General features: G+C 44.0%; 1 protein-coding gene across 2 annotated transcripts in view; it reads left to right on the forward strand.

Annotated features, from left to right (window-relative positions):
- Positions 1–18,541, forward strand: part of LOC137374307 (cilia- and flagella-associated protein 44) — a 283,090-nt gene that overhangs the window by 96,943 nt on the left and 167,606 nt on the right. For both annotated transcript variants that reach the window (XM_068040145.1, XM_068040146.1), the window contains exons 13-15: positions 11,578–11,787; positions 13,471–13,581; positions 15,155–15,304. In XM_068040145.1, coding sequence (XP_067896246.1) covers positions 11,578–11,787; positions 13,471–13,581; positions 15,155–15,304 — 471 coding nt within the window. The remainder of the gene's footprint in view (positions 1–11,577; positions 11,788–13,470; positions 13,582–15,154; positions 15,305–18,541) is intronic.

An 18,541-nucleotide genomic window follows, 5' to 3' on the forward strand; every position in this document is an offset into this window, starting at 1 on the left:
GATCTCCAGAGGAGATGAGGTTAGTGACAGTCCTTTGGACGGTGGCTTGATGTTCGGTGGTGGGGTCATGGTCCAGAGAGAGGTAGGAAGAAGTGTCCGTGAGTTGGCGTTGAGCTTCTGCAAGGTAGAGGTCGGTACGCCATACGACCACCCTTGTCTGCAGGTTTGATGACCATGTCGGGGTTAGACCTGAGAGAACGGAGTGCCTCAAGTTCAGAGGGGGACAGGTTAGGGTGAGTGAGGGGGGCAGAGAAATTGAGACGACCAATGTCTCGCCGATAGTTTTCAATGAAGAGATCAAGAGCGGGTAAGAGGCCAGGGGTCCAGGTAGAGGGAGAATGCTGGAGGCGGGTGAATGGGTCTGCTGGTCGGGGGGTGGACTCCTGGTCAAAGAAGTGAGCCCGGAGGCGGAGGCGACGGAAGAAGAGCTCAACGTCATGCCGAGCGCGAAATTCATTGAGGTGGGGGCGTAAGGGGATAAAACTGAGACCTTTGCTGAGTACAAAACGCTCAGCATCAGAGAGGGGGAGGTCAGAGGGTATAGTGAATACACGGCAAGGGGTCAGGTCAGAAGGGGTGGGGGTCAGAGGGAAGTGAAGCGGAGGGAGGATCTGGAGGTGCATTAGTCCCCATCAGCTGCTGGAGCTTGCGTTCCTTAACACCTGAAAGGAAGAAAAAAAGTTTTTTGTTAATGCGTCAGATGAGACGTAAGATGAAATGAAACTGCGGAGTAGAACAGCTTTGAGATAAGATGTGGCGGTGCTGCTGGAGAGAGAGGTCCAGTGTGTCCATGTGGCGGCGCATAGCACTGAGCGTGGATCTCAGGATGCGGCGAGAGTAGCAGTCCGAGGAACGTTGTATTGCTCGGAGATACCTCTGATCCTGGGTGGTTTCAAAGCATGATGGGTTAAACTGCAGCTGGAATCCACGTGGAATAAGTCGGAGCCGGAGACAGTCACTGAGGAAGGAGATGTGGCTGTGAAAACGAGTTTACCTTATCAAACACCAGGAGGGAAATAGAAAGCAATGAAGGTGAACAAGGTAAAAGAGACAAACGAAAATCCCGTCGGAGAGAAGAGCAGAACTTCTTCAAGGTAGGCATTCCTGGAAGAGAAGTGGCAGTGAATTAAACACTAAAATAAAAGCAAAATACTGCGGATGCTGGAAATCTGAAATAAAAACAAGAAATGCTGGAATCACTCAGCAGGTCTGGCAGCATCTGTGGAAAGAGAAGCAGAGTTAACGTTTCGGGTCAGTGACCCTTCATCGGAACTGACTAATATTAGAAAAGTCACAGGTTATCAGCAAGTGAGGTGGGGGTGGGGCAAAAGATAACAAAGGAGGTCTAGATTGGACCAGGCCACATAGCTGACCAAAAGGTCATGGAGCAAAGGCAAACAATATGTTAATGGTGTGTTGAAAGACAAAGCATTAGTACAGATTAGGTGTAAATACACTGAATATTGAACAGCAGCAAAGTGCAAACCTGAAAAAAACAGTGGGTAAGCAAACTGAACAAACTAAGATGAAATGAAATAAATGCAAAAAAAAGATTGTAAAAAATGTAAAAAAGAATGTTTAAAAAAAAGGAGGAAAAGATAACTAAAAATGAAAGTAAAATGGGGGGCTGTCATGCTCTGAAATTATTGAACTCAATGTTCAGTCCGGCAGGCTGTAATGTGCCTAATCGGTAGATGAGATGCTGTTCCTCGAGCTTGCGTTGATGTTCACTGGAACACTGCAGCAATCCCAGGACAGAGATGTGAGCATGAGAGCAGGGGGGAGTGTTGAAATGGCAAGCAACCGGAAGCTCAGGGTCCTGCTTGCGGACTGAGCGGAGATGTTCCGCAAAGCGGTCACCCAGTCTGCGCTTGGTCTCCCCAATGTAGAGGAGACCACACTGTGAGCAGCGAATACAGTATACTACATTGAAAGAAGTACAAGTAAACCGCTGCTTCACCTTAGTTAGTCTAGCTAGAGAGATTCTTAGTCTGTAGTAATTAAACATTAATCTTTATTACATTATAACTGTTTACATTTCACACCAGTCTGTGTAACTTCCCAAAAAGCCATGCTGCATCCATCTTCGAGTCTCTCTCTCATGTGATCTTTTATATCATCATGGTAGGATTTATTCCTTACACTCTCTCAACATTAACCCTTTCACACTCTTATACTACATCTCCTCCCAAGTTTTTATCCAAATATATATTTACATGCATTTGCTTTTTTTATTTACATACCACCAAATTGTGGTCCATTATCAGATACTATCTGATCCAGGTATACCATGTGTTGCAAAAACTTCTTGTAAAACTCTGACTCAGTTGTTGTTGTGTACATTTGTTTAACCTTGATCCATCTTGAGAAGTAATCGATTATAGTGAGATAGAATCTTCTATCAAAGAAGAATAGATCCATCGCCAACTGTTCCCACGATCTAGTTGGGAATTGGTCGAAACTAGAGGTTCTGTCTGATCCTGTCTGTGAACTGCACACACATCACAATTCAAAATCAGTTCTTCAGTATTTCGAGATTCTCGGCCAGCACACGGATGCCCGATCCCGTGCTCTACATTTCGTTATGCTCATATGGCCCTGGTGTATTTTCTCCAAGGTATCTAAGTTGCGGTGACCCTGAAATCACTAATCTCTTGTCATATACCAGCAAATCTACCGCTGTGGTAAAGTATCTTCTGTGTACAAAGAAGATTTTCATCCTCTTCCGCTTAGGACTCTGTTGTGGCCAACTTTGCTTGCAATATTGACGGACATAGATGCATTCTTCATCTTGCATCTGCACCTGATGAATTTGTTGGACTTCGTTTTTCCCAAGTTCTCTGTCCATGTAGAGCTCCTGCAGGAACTTGCTGTATTTCTCTTTACAAAGTGACTCCTGACAAGGCTGCCAAGCACAGACGTCATCAGTGCGTTCCCAGTTGTGCACATGCGCAGAACGGTTTCATCCTGCCAGTATGGTGCTGTGCATGCACAGCCTCCATCAGTGCTTGGCTTGCCAGGACTAATTTGTGCATGCGCTCTAAAATGTCATCACCTGCTGGAACGGGGCTACTTGCTCCCGACCTTGCCACTGCCTTCTCTCAGCCGCTCGCTTCTGGCCTCGCCGCTACCTTCTCTCAGCCACTCGCTCCTGGTATTGCTGTTTCCTGCTCCCACTTTGGCCGCTCACACCCCGCTTCACCTCCACCTCCGACCCCCCCCCCCCCCGGCTGCTCGCTCCAGGCCTCGCCGCTTCCTCCCCTCGGCAATTTGCTCTCCGCAGCGCGCCCAAAGAAGCGGTTGGGAATGAACTGCTGAAACACAAGGTGGGGAGCGAGAGGCTGAGGGAAGACAGTGGCGAGGCGGGGAGCGAGCGGCGAGCAGATGGGCGCAGGAGCAGGCAGCGAAGAGAAGGGCGGTGGCAGAAGAGAGTGGGGTATTGTTGGGGGTGGGATGTGTAAGAGGTTCCCGCTCCCATTTCCCCCCTTACTGATGGTTCTTGACTTTAGGATTTTATAAAAGACAAATTGCACAGACACAAGGTTGGGCTGAACCACAAACTTGTTTATTAAAACCCTCCTAACACCCTGATACAAAGACCTCTAAACTAATTTAAAGGACACCACATGGCACCATGATTGGTTAGTCCGGTTTAAATCCCTCTATGATTTAACCTCAGCTCCCACCCAAACACACAAGTCACCATGATTTATAAGATAAACATTTTTCAAAAAACCACAGGCAAACCCCATGTTTCTGCCCCAAACTCACTCAATTCAAAACCAAATCCTCCCAGGATTTGGTTGTTACACTTAAAATAGCTTTAAACTCTCAGCCCCAAATACCCCTTGGATTTGGCTGATAATTTACAATACTCCATGCAAGTTGGTCCTTCTGGTGAGAATTTGTAGGTCCAAGAGCCAGGTTGCCCGTTCCTGACCCTCTTTCTTGATTGCAGCCCCAAACCCTTCGATCTTCTCCTTTTTATGATGATCCTTATCGAAATATCATAAACACTTCTCCTGAAGCTATCCTGCTGAATGGTCAGCGCTTAGCACCTTTTAATCCCTTTTGTCTGTTACCTGCCTGGTCCGGTCAGATCCACTCAGTGCTGATGTTATTTCCATGACTGAGAACAATGAACTCCATCAAGGTGAGGTATTCCAGGCTCCAAAGCTGATATACATGAAAATGTTTCTTTCCTGTCTTGACAGGAGTGAATGCTGTGGTCTGGGGCTGGTTGTTGTAACAATGGCCTCCCAATTACTTAATTGGGTTACATGATGGCAGTTATCTTATGTCACTGTTATGATAATGTCCCAAATTCCGGTCCTTTAACAGTATCAGTTCTGTTGTGATGTTGGAATGTTTGAAATTGACCCCTTGGAATGCAGCCTGCCTCTGCGTGTTTTGTGTTGAGGTTTGGCTTTTATTCAAAGTACTAGTGTCCATGGGGGCTGGGTTTTTTTCCTATATTTCATAAAGTCCAGTTGTGGGGGGCGGTGGGAGAAGGAATTCCGATCCCACAGATAGACGCGGCGATCACAGCCATTGAGGGGATTTGGGCATAATCTGTTTTTTGTGATAAATTGAGCTGTGCCATCTTTATTACTGGTAGCTGCCTTGATGTCGCAGACAGTGATGATTCATGTGGATGAGGCTGCATTTGCGCATATGCGAATACTGCGGCACCTAGTGGTTGCGTAGTCAGCAAACGCAGCCTTCTCTTTATCGCTCCGGTAGTCTTTGATTTGAGCAGCCCATTTGGTGGGCTGTGCTGAGTTGTGTGGATTCTCTTTCCATTGGGCGGGCTCTCTGGTGGAATCCGGGCTCTCTGCATGGCTCAGGCTGGGTTGGGGGGCTCTCCCTCTGTCCCGGCTCAGTCTCCCTAGACCAGTGACCAATTTCAGGAATTCCTCTTGTAAGTGACTTCTAGATTCTTGATGTTTAACTTCTTCTACTTTATAAGATGAAGGTCAATATAAGCTCTTCTACTTAAGAGTGAGAACTTCTGATTTCTTAGAACATACAGTGTTTCGAATATCTGCTTTCTCTTGTACTGAAGTGTTGGCTGTAACTTCCCCTTTACTTCAAGTTCAACCTGTCAAGGGCCTGTTGGTTGCAGAAAGTGTGTGGATAACCACGACTCTTTGTCTGATAAGACCGTTATGCTTGCTCCGGTATCGAGTTTGAAATTAGTGATATGTCCATTAACCTATATGTCTGCAGACCAAAATGCCAGATTCAGATCATTGATCTCACCAAGAAAATGTTTTGACTGTTGTGCTGCAGAAGATAGTTTAACTTCGTTAACCACTCTATTCTTAAATTCTTTAGAATTTGACGTGGTCAAGATTTTATTTTGCACATTTTACTGAAATGCCCTATTTTTCTACAATAAAAACATTCTGCTCTATTTGCAGGACACTGTTCGCACCTGTGGATGCTTTTGGCACCACATTGCTGGCACGGTTTAATGGCATCTTTTGCTCAGTGTATCTTTTTTCCTGGTGCCTCTTTTTCAGCTCTTTGCTTAAGGAACTGAACAGTTGCAGGAGGTTTCCTGAACCAAGGTCTTTCTTCACCTTGCAGGATTGCTCTGTTCTTTCGGACCTCTGTTTGCCTCACCAGCTGAATAGCTTTGTCTAGGGTGGGACCTGGGACCTTCTTTAGACTGCAAAAAATCTGATAGGGAATCATCAGCAATACGTACTACAATGCGGTCTCTTATCAATTCAGCTTTAAGGTCTCCATATTCATATCCTTCAACTAGCCTGTAAAGGTAATTGATTAAAGCATCGACTGTTTCGCCCCGGTTTCAGGACCCTTTTGTTGAATCTTGCTGTTACTAAAATCTAGTTAACACTACAAGTTGAAATAAGAATCAAAAGTTTTTAAAAATTCGTCGAATTTGGCAGATGCCTCATTAAAATCTTGCCTGGCAATCACATCATCTGCTATAGTCCCAATAGAGTACAACAGTGTATTCACCTGCTCTGCTTCAGACTGATTGTCTAACTTAGATGCAATTCTGTAATTGAGAACCTTTTTCTCCATAATACCCAGTTTTGAATCTGATTGGGCCCCTTTTATCTTTGGAAACTCTCCAGCACTCCCAATTTTTGATCCATGTTGCTTTATTTTATAGACTTTTTTAGTGTTACCCTTTAAGAAACTCTTTTTTTTCAGGCAGTTGCTTTAATGGAGTGTCACAGGTGCTCTCGAGTGTTCCCTGTTGTTTTTAATGGGCTGTTTTAGGGTTTCCCCTTTGCTTGAGAACTTCACTTTGTTTTCTTCAGGCTAACTTGCCTTAATGAGTTGACACAGCTGTTTGAGAGTTCCCTGCTGATTTAATAGACTGTTCTAGGGTTTCTCCTTTCTTTAAGAACTTCAGTTTATTTGTTTTTCTTCAGGCTTGGTTGCCTTAATGGAGTGTCCCTGCTGTGTGTGGGGGTTTCCTGCGCTTTTCAGCAGTTCGCACGCTTTTCGGGGGTTTCCCGCTCTTCACCCTTGTCTTCCCCGAGTGAAGAATTGGGTTTTCCTCATTTTTTTTCCTAGCACGATGCTTTCAGAAAATTAATTTAAGCCCTTTAAAGGTTTTTAACGCGATTCCTTGACCGTCAGCACTGTAACTCACCCGATTGATGGAATTTATTTGCAGGCAATCAGGCTTCTGTTCTGTGGAGCAGCCTGTCTTTCACCACGGCTGTGGAGCTTCCCTCAGCCTGTTCTCAAGTTCTGCAATTTTTTGGCGCTTTTCTCCAGGTCAGATATTTTCAGTTAGCTGCTTCAGATTCTTCTTCTGGGTGTAGGATGGTAAGAACTTCTGTTGTTCTCGATCCCACCTCTGATCACCATATTATATGTTTGTTTGGTATGCTGCTACCTTAGTTAGTCTAGCGAGAGTGATTCTGCGTCTGTAGTAGTTAAACATTAATTTTAATTACATTATAACTATTTACATGTAACACCAGTCTGTTTGACTCATTCAAAAGCCACGTTGCATCTATCTTTGGGCTCTCTCACGTGGTCTCTTGCATCATCAGGGTAGGAGATATTCTTTCCACGCTGTCAAGATGAACTCTTTCAGACCCTTATATTACAGTTTCAGGTGCTGGGCTCTCTGGAAGGTTGGTTGCAGTCTTGGGTGCGAGGCTCTCTGTAAGCTGAGGGGCATTAGCTTGTCTTCAGAGGGGAATAGCAAGGGGAAGGTCCCAAGGCAAGATTGTCTCTCCAAGGCCAGCTTACTGGAAGGGCAGAGACCTACTGGCATGGGTGTCATACACAGTTTTTGTGAACCCCTGTGCTGCACAGGAGCAGCTCAGAGGAAGGGAGGGTCAGAATACGGCTGGGCGTGCTGGTGGAAGTCCAATAGGGGACGGCAGCAGCCTGCCACACTAAGAAGGGCCTATCTGCACCAGAGAGTCTATGAGACGTGCCTCAGTCTGCAAACGTCTGCACGGCAGTGTCAGTGAAGATTACGGGTCTCCAGGGAGGTGATCACCAACTTATGTGCCATGCTACAGGACGAGCTGCAACCCATGGGCTTCAGTGGACACCCAACGCTTGTGGCCCTGAAGATCACAGTGGCACTCAACTTCTTTCCAGGGATCCACTGGGGACATGTGTGGGGTCTCCCAAGCAGCAGCCCACCACTGCGTCAAGGAGGTAACCAACTCCCTGTTCAAGAGTGCCGGCAACTATGTGCAATACTGAACCAACCCTGCCAGTCAGGCGGAGAGGGCCATCGGCTGCGTGCCATTGCTAGATTCCCCCAGGTGCAAGGTGCCATCGACTTTACGCATGTGGCCATTAAGGCTCCCACAGAGCAGCCAGTGGCCTTCATCAACAGGAAGGGCTTCCATTCCATCAAAGTGGACAACTTCACATTCTTCCACAGCATACACCTATTTATGTCTCTTTGAAGCCACTTTGTGGCTCGCTGTTTTTTGCCCTCAAGTAAATTTTTTATTCAAGCTGACACTGACTGTTAAATTCCATGAGCCTCAATTTTGTTAACCAGCCTTTTATGTGGTGTTTTGTCAAATGCTTGCTTTATATCCACATAGACGATAGCCATACCATTCCCTTCAACAACCTTCTGTTACTTCATTAAAAAATCAGTTAGTCAAGCACACTTTATGCCTTTACATACATGCATTCTAAACCTTTCTTTGTATTCCTCGTAGTTCTTCTTAGTCTGCTCCTATCTAACAAGGCACTACTTCCTTCCCTAAGCCTCCCGAACCACACAAGTGAACCTCCCCGCGAGGACATTGGTCCCACTCCTGTTGGGGTGCAACCCATTCCTTTTGATTAGATGCCTCCTGCACCAGAACTGGTCCTAAGAATCTGAAGCCCTCCCTCCTGCACCATGCCTCAAGTCACAAATTGATCCTCCCTATCTTCCTATTTCTACTTTTGCTAGCGGGCAGCACTGGGAATAATCCAGAGATTACCAACTTTGAGGTCCTACTTTATAACTTCCTCGTTAGCTCCTGAAAATCTGACCATAGGACCTCAATACCTGCCCTCTCCATATTGTTGGTACTGATGTGTACCACAACTTCTGGCTCTCTGCCTTGCGCCTGCAGAATATCCTGCACCCTCAACGTAATGTCCTTTACCCTGACATCAGGGAGGCAACACAACACGCTGGACTCATGAGGACAGTTACGGAAATGCCTGTCTGTCCCCCTGAATATGGAATCTCCTATAAAGACTGCATTTCTACACCTTGCTGTTTTCTCCTGTGCAGTCCCTTGCCCATTGGTACATGGTCTGGAGTGCACTCCTTCAAGGTGTCGTCACTCCCAGCAGTCTTCAATGCTGTGTACCAGTTTGAGAGTGGCACACACCCCGAAGACTCCTGCACTTCCTGCCTCTTCAGATGGCCATCCACCTATTATCCTGAACCCTCACTAACTTACGATCCAGGAAACTCTCATCCACCCTTATGCTCCATAGTAACTCCAGCTGCTGCCAAGCTCAGAAATCCTGGGGTTGAGCTCAAGCAGTTGGAGACACTTCCGACACAAATGGTCCCGCAAGACACATGAAGTTTCCTGAAGTTCCCATATGGCAGAAGAATTGCAAGCAACAGGTCTCAGCTGCCCATCCATGATGTCAGAAAAAAATTCTATTATCTTTTTTAGAATTATTAAATTATTAATTTAATTAATAGACCTAGACCTGCACTGTGCTAATATTCATTATTAATTTGCTTCCTGTTATTCTTACGGTTCTCGTGCTGACAATACTTTTAGTTCTTTTTTTAAACCTTGTCCCTTGATGCTGACGCTCACTCCATTCTGCTGCTCTGTCCTCAAATTCCTTCAGTACTTGCTCCTTACCTCTGGGCTCTCTGAAGAACCGGTCATCTATCTGCTGTCCTGTGACAACGTCATTCCTTCATTTTTTCTTTGTTGGCTTTTTTCTCACAGTGCTCTCTCTATCTCCTGCTGACTCCCACAGGCACACTCTCTCTCACTCTCTCTCTCTCTCTCTCTCTCTCTCTCTCTCTCTCTCTCTCTCTCTCGTTGGATAAAGTTTCATTAGTGTACAAAGAGTGGTGTGGAAGGTGTTAAGGTACTTTTTTTGCTGAGGTTAAAGGTTCTTGCATAGACCAGTTTCCCGTAGACAAAGGTAGACCAATAAGCCCTCCTCTTGACTGGGAGAATGAGCAAAGGCCACACAGAATAGAACAACCTGTGAAAGAGGGAGGAGGCTATATAGTAGAGGGTCTTTAGGAAGCAGATTTGTTGGAGAACAGATTGTTGATATGCTGTGACAATCTGGAAGCCTCATTGCACACAGGTATCCAGTGCCATTGTGGCAGCAGTCTTGAGCTTCCATGGCAGCAAGCTGAGGTTGTGTGATAGCAGCGTGAGCTTCCACAGCAGCATTCATTCACTGAGTGAGTGCTGTTGTGCTGCAGTGCACCTGAGACATCGGCCATCCGATACTGCATCATAGTTGATTCCACAAGTGTGCAGCTGGAAGGAGGCACAAAGCCCTGTGCAATATTGGTTCTAGACTCCTCTGTGCTTCTTGATACTGAGTGCAGACTTTCAGACAGGGTCCCCAGTGCACCAGCATTTGGGTGTGTACATCCATCAACTGCTTTCTGTAGCCTGGCCCATCAAGTTCATTATCTGTGTCTTCTGCAGCAGAACTCATGTGTGACCTCACCCACTGCCAAGCTGGCACTTGTGCTATCTTTTCCCCTATTCTGGCTCCTGCACACATGTGCTCAGTGTCTCACCACGTGCATATCCCTCCTCTATCCTGTCCTCTAAATTGCAGCAGTTTCAGTATCTGAACTGGTGGCTGCAACTATGAAATTGAGTGACCATGTGTCTTCGTCTTGACTGTCGTCTTGCTCTTCCTGCACTGTCTGGGCAGGTTGCAGTTCTTTGGTATCTGAAATAGAAAAGGGACTAGGGTAAGGATGTGGTGAGGGGAGAGGAGAACCTAAGAATAGAAAGGAAAAAAGATTTGCTTTTATATAGTGCCTATCAAAACCTCAGGATGTTCCAAAACGCTTTACAGCCGATGAAGTACTTCTGAAGAGTAATGTAGGAAACGCAGAGTCAGTTTGTGCACAGCAAGCTCCCATGAACAGCAATGTGATAATGACCAGATAATCTATTTTAGTGATGTTGATTGGAGGATAAATATTGGCTAGGACGCTGGTGATAACACCCCTGGTCTTCTTCGAAATAGTGCATTAGTTATTTTACGTCCACTTGAGAGTGCAGGCGGGCACGCTGTTTAATGTCTCATCCCAAAGACAGCGCTCGGACAGTGCAGTACCCCCTGCACTGAAGGAGCCTAGATTTTTTGCTCAAGTTTCTGGAGTGGAAACTGAATCCACATCCTTAACTGACATAAAAATATATGTAATATAAAAATGATTGTGATCAAATTTCTCACACTTTTTAAAAATGTTTAAATTTTGTAAAATGATTCCTATCAAATGCATCTGATTTAACCCTTTGTTTGAATGCCTTTTTATTGCAGCAGCCTGGGTTATACAGATTTTGTGGGTGTGGCTTTCAGTCACTGCACCACAACTATTTGCCATTTCCTCCATGCTGCACAGCACTGCTAGGCCTCGCTGAGGCTGACTCCGGGAGGGAATCCTCCCTCCTTCAAACTCAAATTCTCACGTGGAGATTGCAGTAGGCACATTCGTAGTTTGATTTAAGGTCAATGGCAAGCTCTGATACTGTGCTGTTGAACTGCAAAATCTGGGCCAACATGATGTGATGATCTTTCAGCCATCATAAATGATGCATGTTGATATTTATAGTCATAGAGTCATAGAGTTATACAGCACAGAAACAGGCCCTTCAGCCCATTGTGTCCGTGCGGCCATCAAGCACCTAACTATTCTAATCCCATTTCCAGCACTTGGCCCTGTTGCACACATCAGTTATTCCTTTCAACAATCAGAATAACTTTTGCAAATGATTTTCTCCTCCTACCTGCAATTTTAAGGTGCTGATTTTAATCCCGTATTTTTGTTCTATTTATGCCAAATTTCAAAATGTACAAACATCTTTTCCTTTACAGCTCTACCCAAAGGGAAACATGATTGCTGTAGGGTTTGAAGATGGTGTTATCCGAATCTTGGAAATATATAACCCTAAAGGCCTTGTTCATGTTGCTGGCCGATCAGAAGGTGGTGAGGTTGAGATTCGACTAAAACAAGCCTTGAAACCACACACAGCTGATGTCACTGCTATCGCTTATGAACAAAATGGAGAAATGCTTGCAACAGGTGTAAGTATTTGCAGATAAATGCATTTAAAGCACATTGGTAATTACTATGGACCGAGGCTATTTCACCACTCTATCCAACTGCTATTCTGTCTCTCTTTACTCTCCCACCTCCTCTCCTCCCATGTCCCTCTTGAGGCACAGCAGTTAGACTCCTGCATCTTTCATTACTGCTATGTTGTGGAGCATCTATCCTGTCGCTGGCATGGCCCCAGGCGGTTGTCTGCCTAGGACAGGCCTGCAGGCTTCTTCTACTTTACCTCGGCTTTTCTTCTGAAAAAAGCAAAGAAATTCTCAAATGCTCACAATGAGCGGTCATACCCATCTACCCATGAACTGGTGCTGATGCTGGGACATTCTGCAAACTGCACATGCTTTGAATACACAGATGTGATTGAATGCTTTTGTCTGTTGTCAGGAAAGAATGCCCAGTCAAAATTTATGTTTTTGAAACAGGGTAAGGTAAAAATGACCAATGAAGGCATTAAAAGACAAGCCAATATATGCATTTAATATTATTTGAAATATGCAAGCTTGTGATTTTTAAATTTTGTTTAAACTCTTGCATTGGAAATTTATATGCAATTTCAATTACTGGGGGAAAATATGGATCAAAAATAGTCAGATGAAGGTTGATAGATTGTTTCACATCATCACTCAGGATGTCCGAAAGCGCTTTGTCGCTAAACTTTCGAAGTGTATTCACTGTTGTGATATAGGAAACGCAGCAGCCAGTTTGTGCACTGCAAGCTCCCACAAACAGCAATGTGGCAAAGACCTGATAATCTGTTTTTGTGATGTTGATTGAGGGTTAATTATTGGCTAGGACCCTGGGAATAACTCCCCTACTCTTCTTCAAAATGAGACTTTTAAGTCCACCTGCGAAGGCAGACAGGGCCTCCATTTAATGTCTCATCCCAAAGACAGCACCTCCAACAGCACAGAGCTCTCTCAGTACTGCACTGTGAGTGTTAGCCTGGATTTTTGTGCTCAAGTCTTTGGAATGGGACTTAAACCCACAACCTCCTGACTCAGAGGTGAGAATGTTACCCACTGAGCCATGGCTGACACATCTACAGAATTACAACAACAACAATTTGCATTTATATAGTGCCTTTAATGCAGCAAAACACCCCAAGATGTTTCATAGAAATGTTAGCAAACTATAGTCGCAAACTGTCACATTAATGGGGTGATCCAATTAAAAGCAAGACAGTCAGCATCACCAGATGTGTGCAGAATTAATATAGAAAATCCATAAGCACCTTTGAGATAGGACTTTGGAATGACAGGTGATAATGTTACTATAATAGACTTCCCATAGCAATGCTCACAGTCAGTTGGATTGTACACTGTTTTATAAGGACTGGAATGTTATAACATGCAGTACTGCTGAGGCCATTAAATCCTTTGTTGTCAAGTGCACAGTGCATTATTTCAGAGTTCAACGTCTCTTCAGGCTGCAAGTCAGACTGTGACCTTGTATTTCTTTTTTGAAGTTGGGACATGCAAATAACTGATAAGTTGTGGTCCCGCAGAATTTCTTTGTACACACCAAATTATTGCCTTTGTCTCATCACATGCTCCTCAAGTATGAGTGAAGTGTGATAGGTGAGAAATGTTCTCTAGATGTGGCAATTTGAAATGAGTGTGCTCAAGATCATTATACTTTTCTTCCCCTCATAGAGCAAAGACAGCACAGTGTTTTTCTTTCTAACTGGGAATCAGTATGTACCAGTGGGATTCATCAATGTACCAGGACCAGTTGTGAGCTTGCAGTGGTCTCCACCTACCCATGTATGTACTGCACAACATTCTGTTATTGAGTGAAATGAAAAAACTGATTTTATGTAATACTTTTTTATTTTTTTCACTTGTAGTCTCCAATGCATCAGGATTGTATTATCTAGCTTCCACAAAACCATGAGGGAAATAATGTATTGGGTATTTAATAGTCGGATCCAGATTGTCACAAAACCCCTTTGTGAGGTTTCAGTGCCTTGCCATAGCGTACCTGTTACTGTATTTGTGTGTATGTTTCTGTATTTGTGTGTATGTTTCTGTCGGTATTGCTATATATATTTCTGTGCCTGCTGTACAGTGCCGTCTGCCTGCTGTAAAGAGCTGTGAGGTGCAATGTACCTATTTATACTTGGGCACAATACTCTCAGCCTGATGCAGCAAACCGTTGGATTTAAGGAGCAGTGCAAGCCCCGCGCACCTCCCTCTGCTCGGGCCTCCTGTTCCCTCCTCCTGCTCAGGCCCCTGGTTCCGCCTGGTCAGAAATATCATTGCTCAGCCTGTGCTGCTGATTTTTTTTTTTTGGAGCCAATGCAAGGAAATTTAAATCTGCCTTGTAACCTTGATGTTCGATAATGTGTGTTTGCAGTCCACTGATGATCCAGAGAGTAGCTGAACCCCTATAACAGGCAGGACTGAGGTTCAGCCCCAGTCTGCATTGTATTAACTGATATCTGATCAGCCATTAATAGCACTCCATGGAAAATTGGCCACCTTTGCTGCTTCTGCTCATTAACTAGGGTGGCGCAGTGATTAGCACCGCAGCCTCACAGCTCCAACTACCCGGGTTCGATTCTGGGTACTGCCTGTGCGGAGTTTGCAAGTTCTCCCTGTGTCTGCGTGGGTTTCCTCCGGGTGCTCCGGTTTCCTCCCACCTCCAAAAGACTTGCAGGTTGATAGGTAAATTGGCCATTGTAAATTGCCCCCAGTGTAGGTAGGTGGTAGGAGAATGGTGGGGATGTGATAGAGAATATGGGGTTAGTGTAGGGTTAGTATAAATGGGTGGTTGTTGGTCAGCACAGACTCGGTGGGCCGAAGGGCCTGTTTCAGTGCTGTATCTCTAAATAAATAAAACTAGTGACATGTGCTGCAAGGGCACGTGTGATGCTGTCATGTATGAAGACACCATTGGGATCAGCTGTGGACCAGCTAATAATCAAATAGTCTGATGGCCTTCATTGTCATGGAAACTTGGGTAAGGTGCTGGACATCTGCTACTGTTGTGGATTCAGGTGAAAAAAGGGTAAAGAGACAGTTAACAGGGAAAAATATGTGGTCACAAAAATTTGCCAGGGTTGCGGGGGGGGTGGGGGGGGGGTTGTGACACAAAATAGGTGGTATCAGACCAGCCGCCTGTTATACACAGCACCCAATATTCGGTTCCATTTCAATCAATAAAATGAAATATCAGGGTCTGTGTAGAACGGGGAACTTATCCTACCACCTGTTTTGTGTCACCACCCTAAACAAATTTCTAGCTGGTGCTTCTTTATATTTAAGTGTGTAAAAGTCTTGCAATGTGAGAAGTTTATGTTATGTTCTTGTTTAAATGTTTTTTTTCTGCCGTTAGGAGAAAGCTGTGTTGCTTATATTTTGTGAAAATGGTTATGTGGTTCAAACTGCATATCCAGAACTCGAGGAACTAGATACGACTTTAACATTTGAGATTCCCCTTCAGAAACAGTACTTCCGTTTCAAGAGCATCAGGTCTAGCATAGAGGTAATTTATGTATCACTTGTCACACCTATTACTAGCCCATCCAGCTATCAAAATGAACTACTCTGGAAAGAATGTAGCAATACACAAGTTTAGGTTGGCATGAAGAAGGTCCTTCAACTCATTTAAGGGGTTACCCTGAGGCCTGGCACCTTCCTCTCAGAAATTCAACAGTGTGCAGCTTGTAATTTTCCATCAACTGATCTGTTAGAGGCTAGTCTAGATCGACAAAATTAGTAGTTAGTTTTTGAACAACTGATTGGTTAGATAAAGAGTAGAGTGTGTGGAGGTTAAGAAGGCATTTGATAAGGTGTCTCACAAAAACCTCCTAAGACAAATTCAGGCTTATAAGAAGAAATGTAGAAGCATGGGTAGAAGGTCATTTGACAGACTGGATACCAATAGTTGGAGTAAATAGATGTTCCTCAGATTAGAGAAGGGTTTACTTGTGGTGCGCCTCAGGGGTTGGTGTTGGGAGTTCATTATTAGCATTCTTTATAGAAATTCACAGAGTATAAGGAACAAATTGAATGAATTGCAGATACAACTTCAACTTAGAGAGTACGACATGGTAGCCATTACTGAGATGTGGTTGCCAAATGGTTAGGACTGGGAACTGAATATCCCATGTTATAAGGTCTACAGGAAGGATAGGGAAACTGGTCGAAGAGAATGAGTAGCCTTAGCGATAAGGATGAAATTACTTCAGTGATAAGAGAGGATATATAGAAAGGAAGTAGGTAGTGGAGACTTTATGGGTACAATTTAAGAAATTAAGAAGAATCTAAGATGGCAGTGAGAGTTGTGTATAGCAGCTGTTAAGTGGCAGAATGTATAAATGCAGAGATTAGACAAGTATGTAGCAAAGGGCGAGTGGTTTTGATGGGGGTTTAAACTTTCATATAGATTGAGACAAGCAGACTAGCTCAAATCAGAAAGGAAGCATATTCCTTGATTATGTTCAGGATAGTTTTCTACAATAATATGAACTAGAACTAACAAGGGGACAGGCCATATTAGATTTAATAATAAGTAATCATCCAGATTTAGTTAATAGTGCGTGAACATTTATCTATAGTGATCTGTATTGCGTTTGAAAGAGAGAAACATGAAACAGCCACTAGGATTCTAGATTTATGTCTGGCAAATATCAACAGGATCAGATAGAAACTGCCCACAGTAAGCTGGGCAAATCTGTTCATGGGTAAATCAACAGAAGATCAGTGGGAGGTGTTCAAAAAAAGAATTTAATGTGATACAGAACGAAATTATACCTCGAAGGGACAAGAGTGCTCCTTTCAAGAAAGAACAACCATGGACGACTGAAGGGTAAGGGACAACATAAAACTAAAAGAAAAAGCCTACAAAAATGTGAAAAAAAGTAGAAATCTTAGCGACTGGGAGAAATACAAAAAACAGAAAAAAGTCACAAAACAGAAAGCTACAAAAATGGAGTATGAACAGAAATTTGTGGGATATCAAAAGGATCACTTTTTTTACAATTACATTTGGAAAAGGTGGTCAGGAGTAATGTTGGATCCCTTGAAAATTGATAACTGCATTATTGTAAATGAAAATAAGGAAAAGGTGGCCATGTTGAATTATTACTTTGTGTCAGTGGTTACAGTAGAGAAAGAGGGTAGCCAGACATCCCAAAAAAACTAACATTGAATCAGGGGCAGAGACTTACCAAAATTAATGTAAGCAAAGTAACAGAAATGAAGAAATTAATGGCACTAATTAATTAATTAATGGCCCCAGCTTGTACACACTACTGAGTCAGCGGCGCTTGAGATGGCTTGGCCATGTGAGCCGCATGGAAGATGGCAGGATCCCCAAAGACACATTGTACAGCGAGCTCGCCACTGGTATCAGACCCACCGGCCGTCCATGTCTCCGCTATAAAGACGTCTGCAAACGCGACATGAAATCCTGTGACATTGATCACAAGTCGTGGGAGTCAGTTGCCAGCGTTCGCCAGAGCTGATGGGCAGCCATAAAGATGGGGCTAAAATGTGGCGAGTCGAAGAGACTTAGTAGTTGGCAGGAAAAAAGACAGAGGCGCAAGGGGAGAGCCAACTGTGCAACAGCCCCGACAAACAAATTTCTCTGCAGCACCTGTGGAAGAGCCTGTCACTCTAGAATTGGCCTTTATAGCCACTCCAGGCGCTGCTTCACAAACCACTGACCACCTCCAGGCGCGTATCCATTGTCTCTCGAGATAAGGAGGCCCAAAAGAAGAAAGAAAGAGCAACAAATCTGCAGGACCAGATGGTCTTCATCCAGGGTTTTAAAGGAAATAGTTGAGAATATAGCAGATGTCCTAACTATAATCTTCCAAAGTTCTGACGATTCAGAAACTGTTCATTTAGATTGGAAAGTTGCACAGGTCACTCTGCTATTTCAGAAAGTTGAGAGGGGGAAACCAGGGAATTATAGACACATTACCCCAACACCTGTTCAGAAATTATTAGAATCTATAATTAAGGATAGAATGACGGAACACCTTAAATTTTTAGCTGATCAGAGAAAGCCAGCGTGAATTTGCAAAGGGTAGGTCATACCTGTCGAATTTGGTTGTATTTTTTGAAAAGGTGACTAAAGGAGTGGACAGGCGAATGTCTATTGATGTTACTTATACAGACTTTTAGATGACATTTGATAAAGTCCTTCATAAGAGACTGTTGGCTAACGTTGAAGCTCATGGAATTGAAGGCAAATTATTGACCAGGTTAGCAAACTGGCTCAGCAGAAGGAGGCAGAGAGTAGGAATAATGGGCAGGTAGGCTGGATGTGACTGATGGTGTCCCGCAAGAATCTGTGTTGTGGCCTCAACTATTCACCGTATTTATTAATGCCTGAGCTGATGGCATAGAGAGCCACGACAATCGACAATATGGTAAGCAGAGTAGATGGAAGCATAAAATTGCAAAGAGCTATTGATAGATTAAATGAATAGGCAAAACTGTGGCAAATGGATTTCAATGTAGGCAAGTGTGAGGTCATCCACTTTGGAGCTAAAAAGGTTAGAACAGAATACTTTCCAAATGGTGAAAAGCTAGAAACAGTGGAGGTCCAAAGAGACTTAGGGATCCATGTGTATAGATCTTTAAACTGTCATGGATAGGTACAGAAAATAATCAAAAAGTCTGATGGAATGCTGGCCTTTGTATCTGGAGGATTAGAATACAAGGGAATAGAGGTTCTGCTGCAGATATACAAATCTCCATTTTTCCACAC

The sequence above is a fragment of the Heterodontus francisci genome, chromosome 10, assembly GCF_036365525.1.
Source record: "Heterodontus francisci isolate sHetFra1 chromosome 10, sHetFra1.hap1, whole genome shotgun sequence".
NCBI classification, from domain to species: Eukaryota; Metazoa; Chordata; class Chondrichthyes; order Heterodontiformes; family Heterodontidae; genus Heterodontus; species Heterodontus francisci.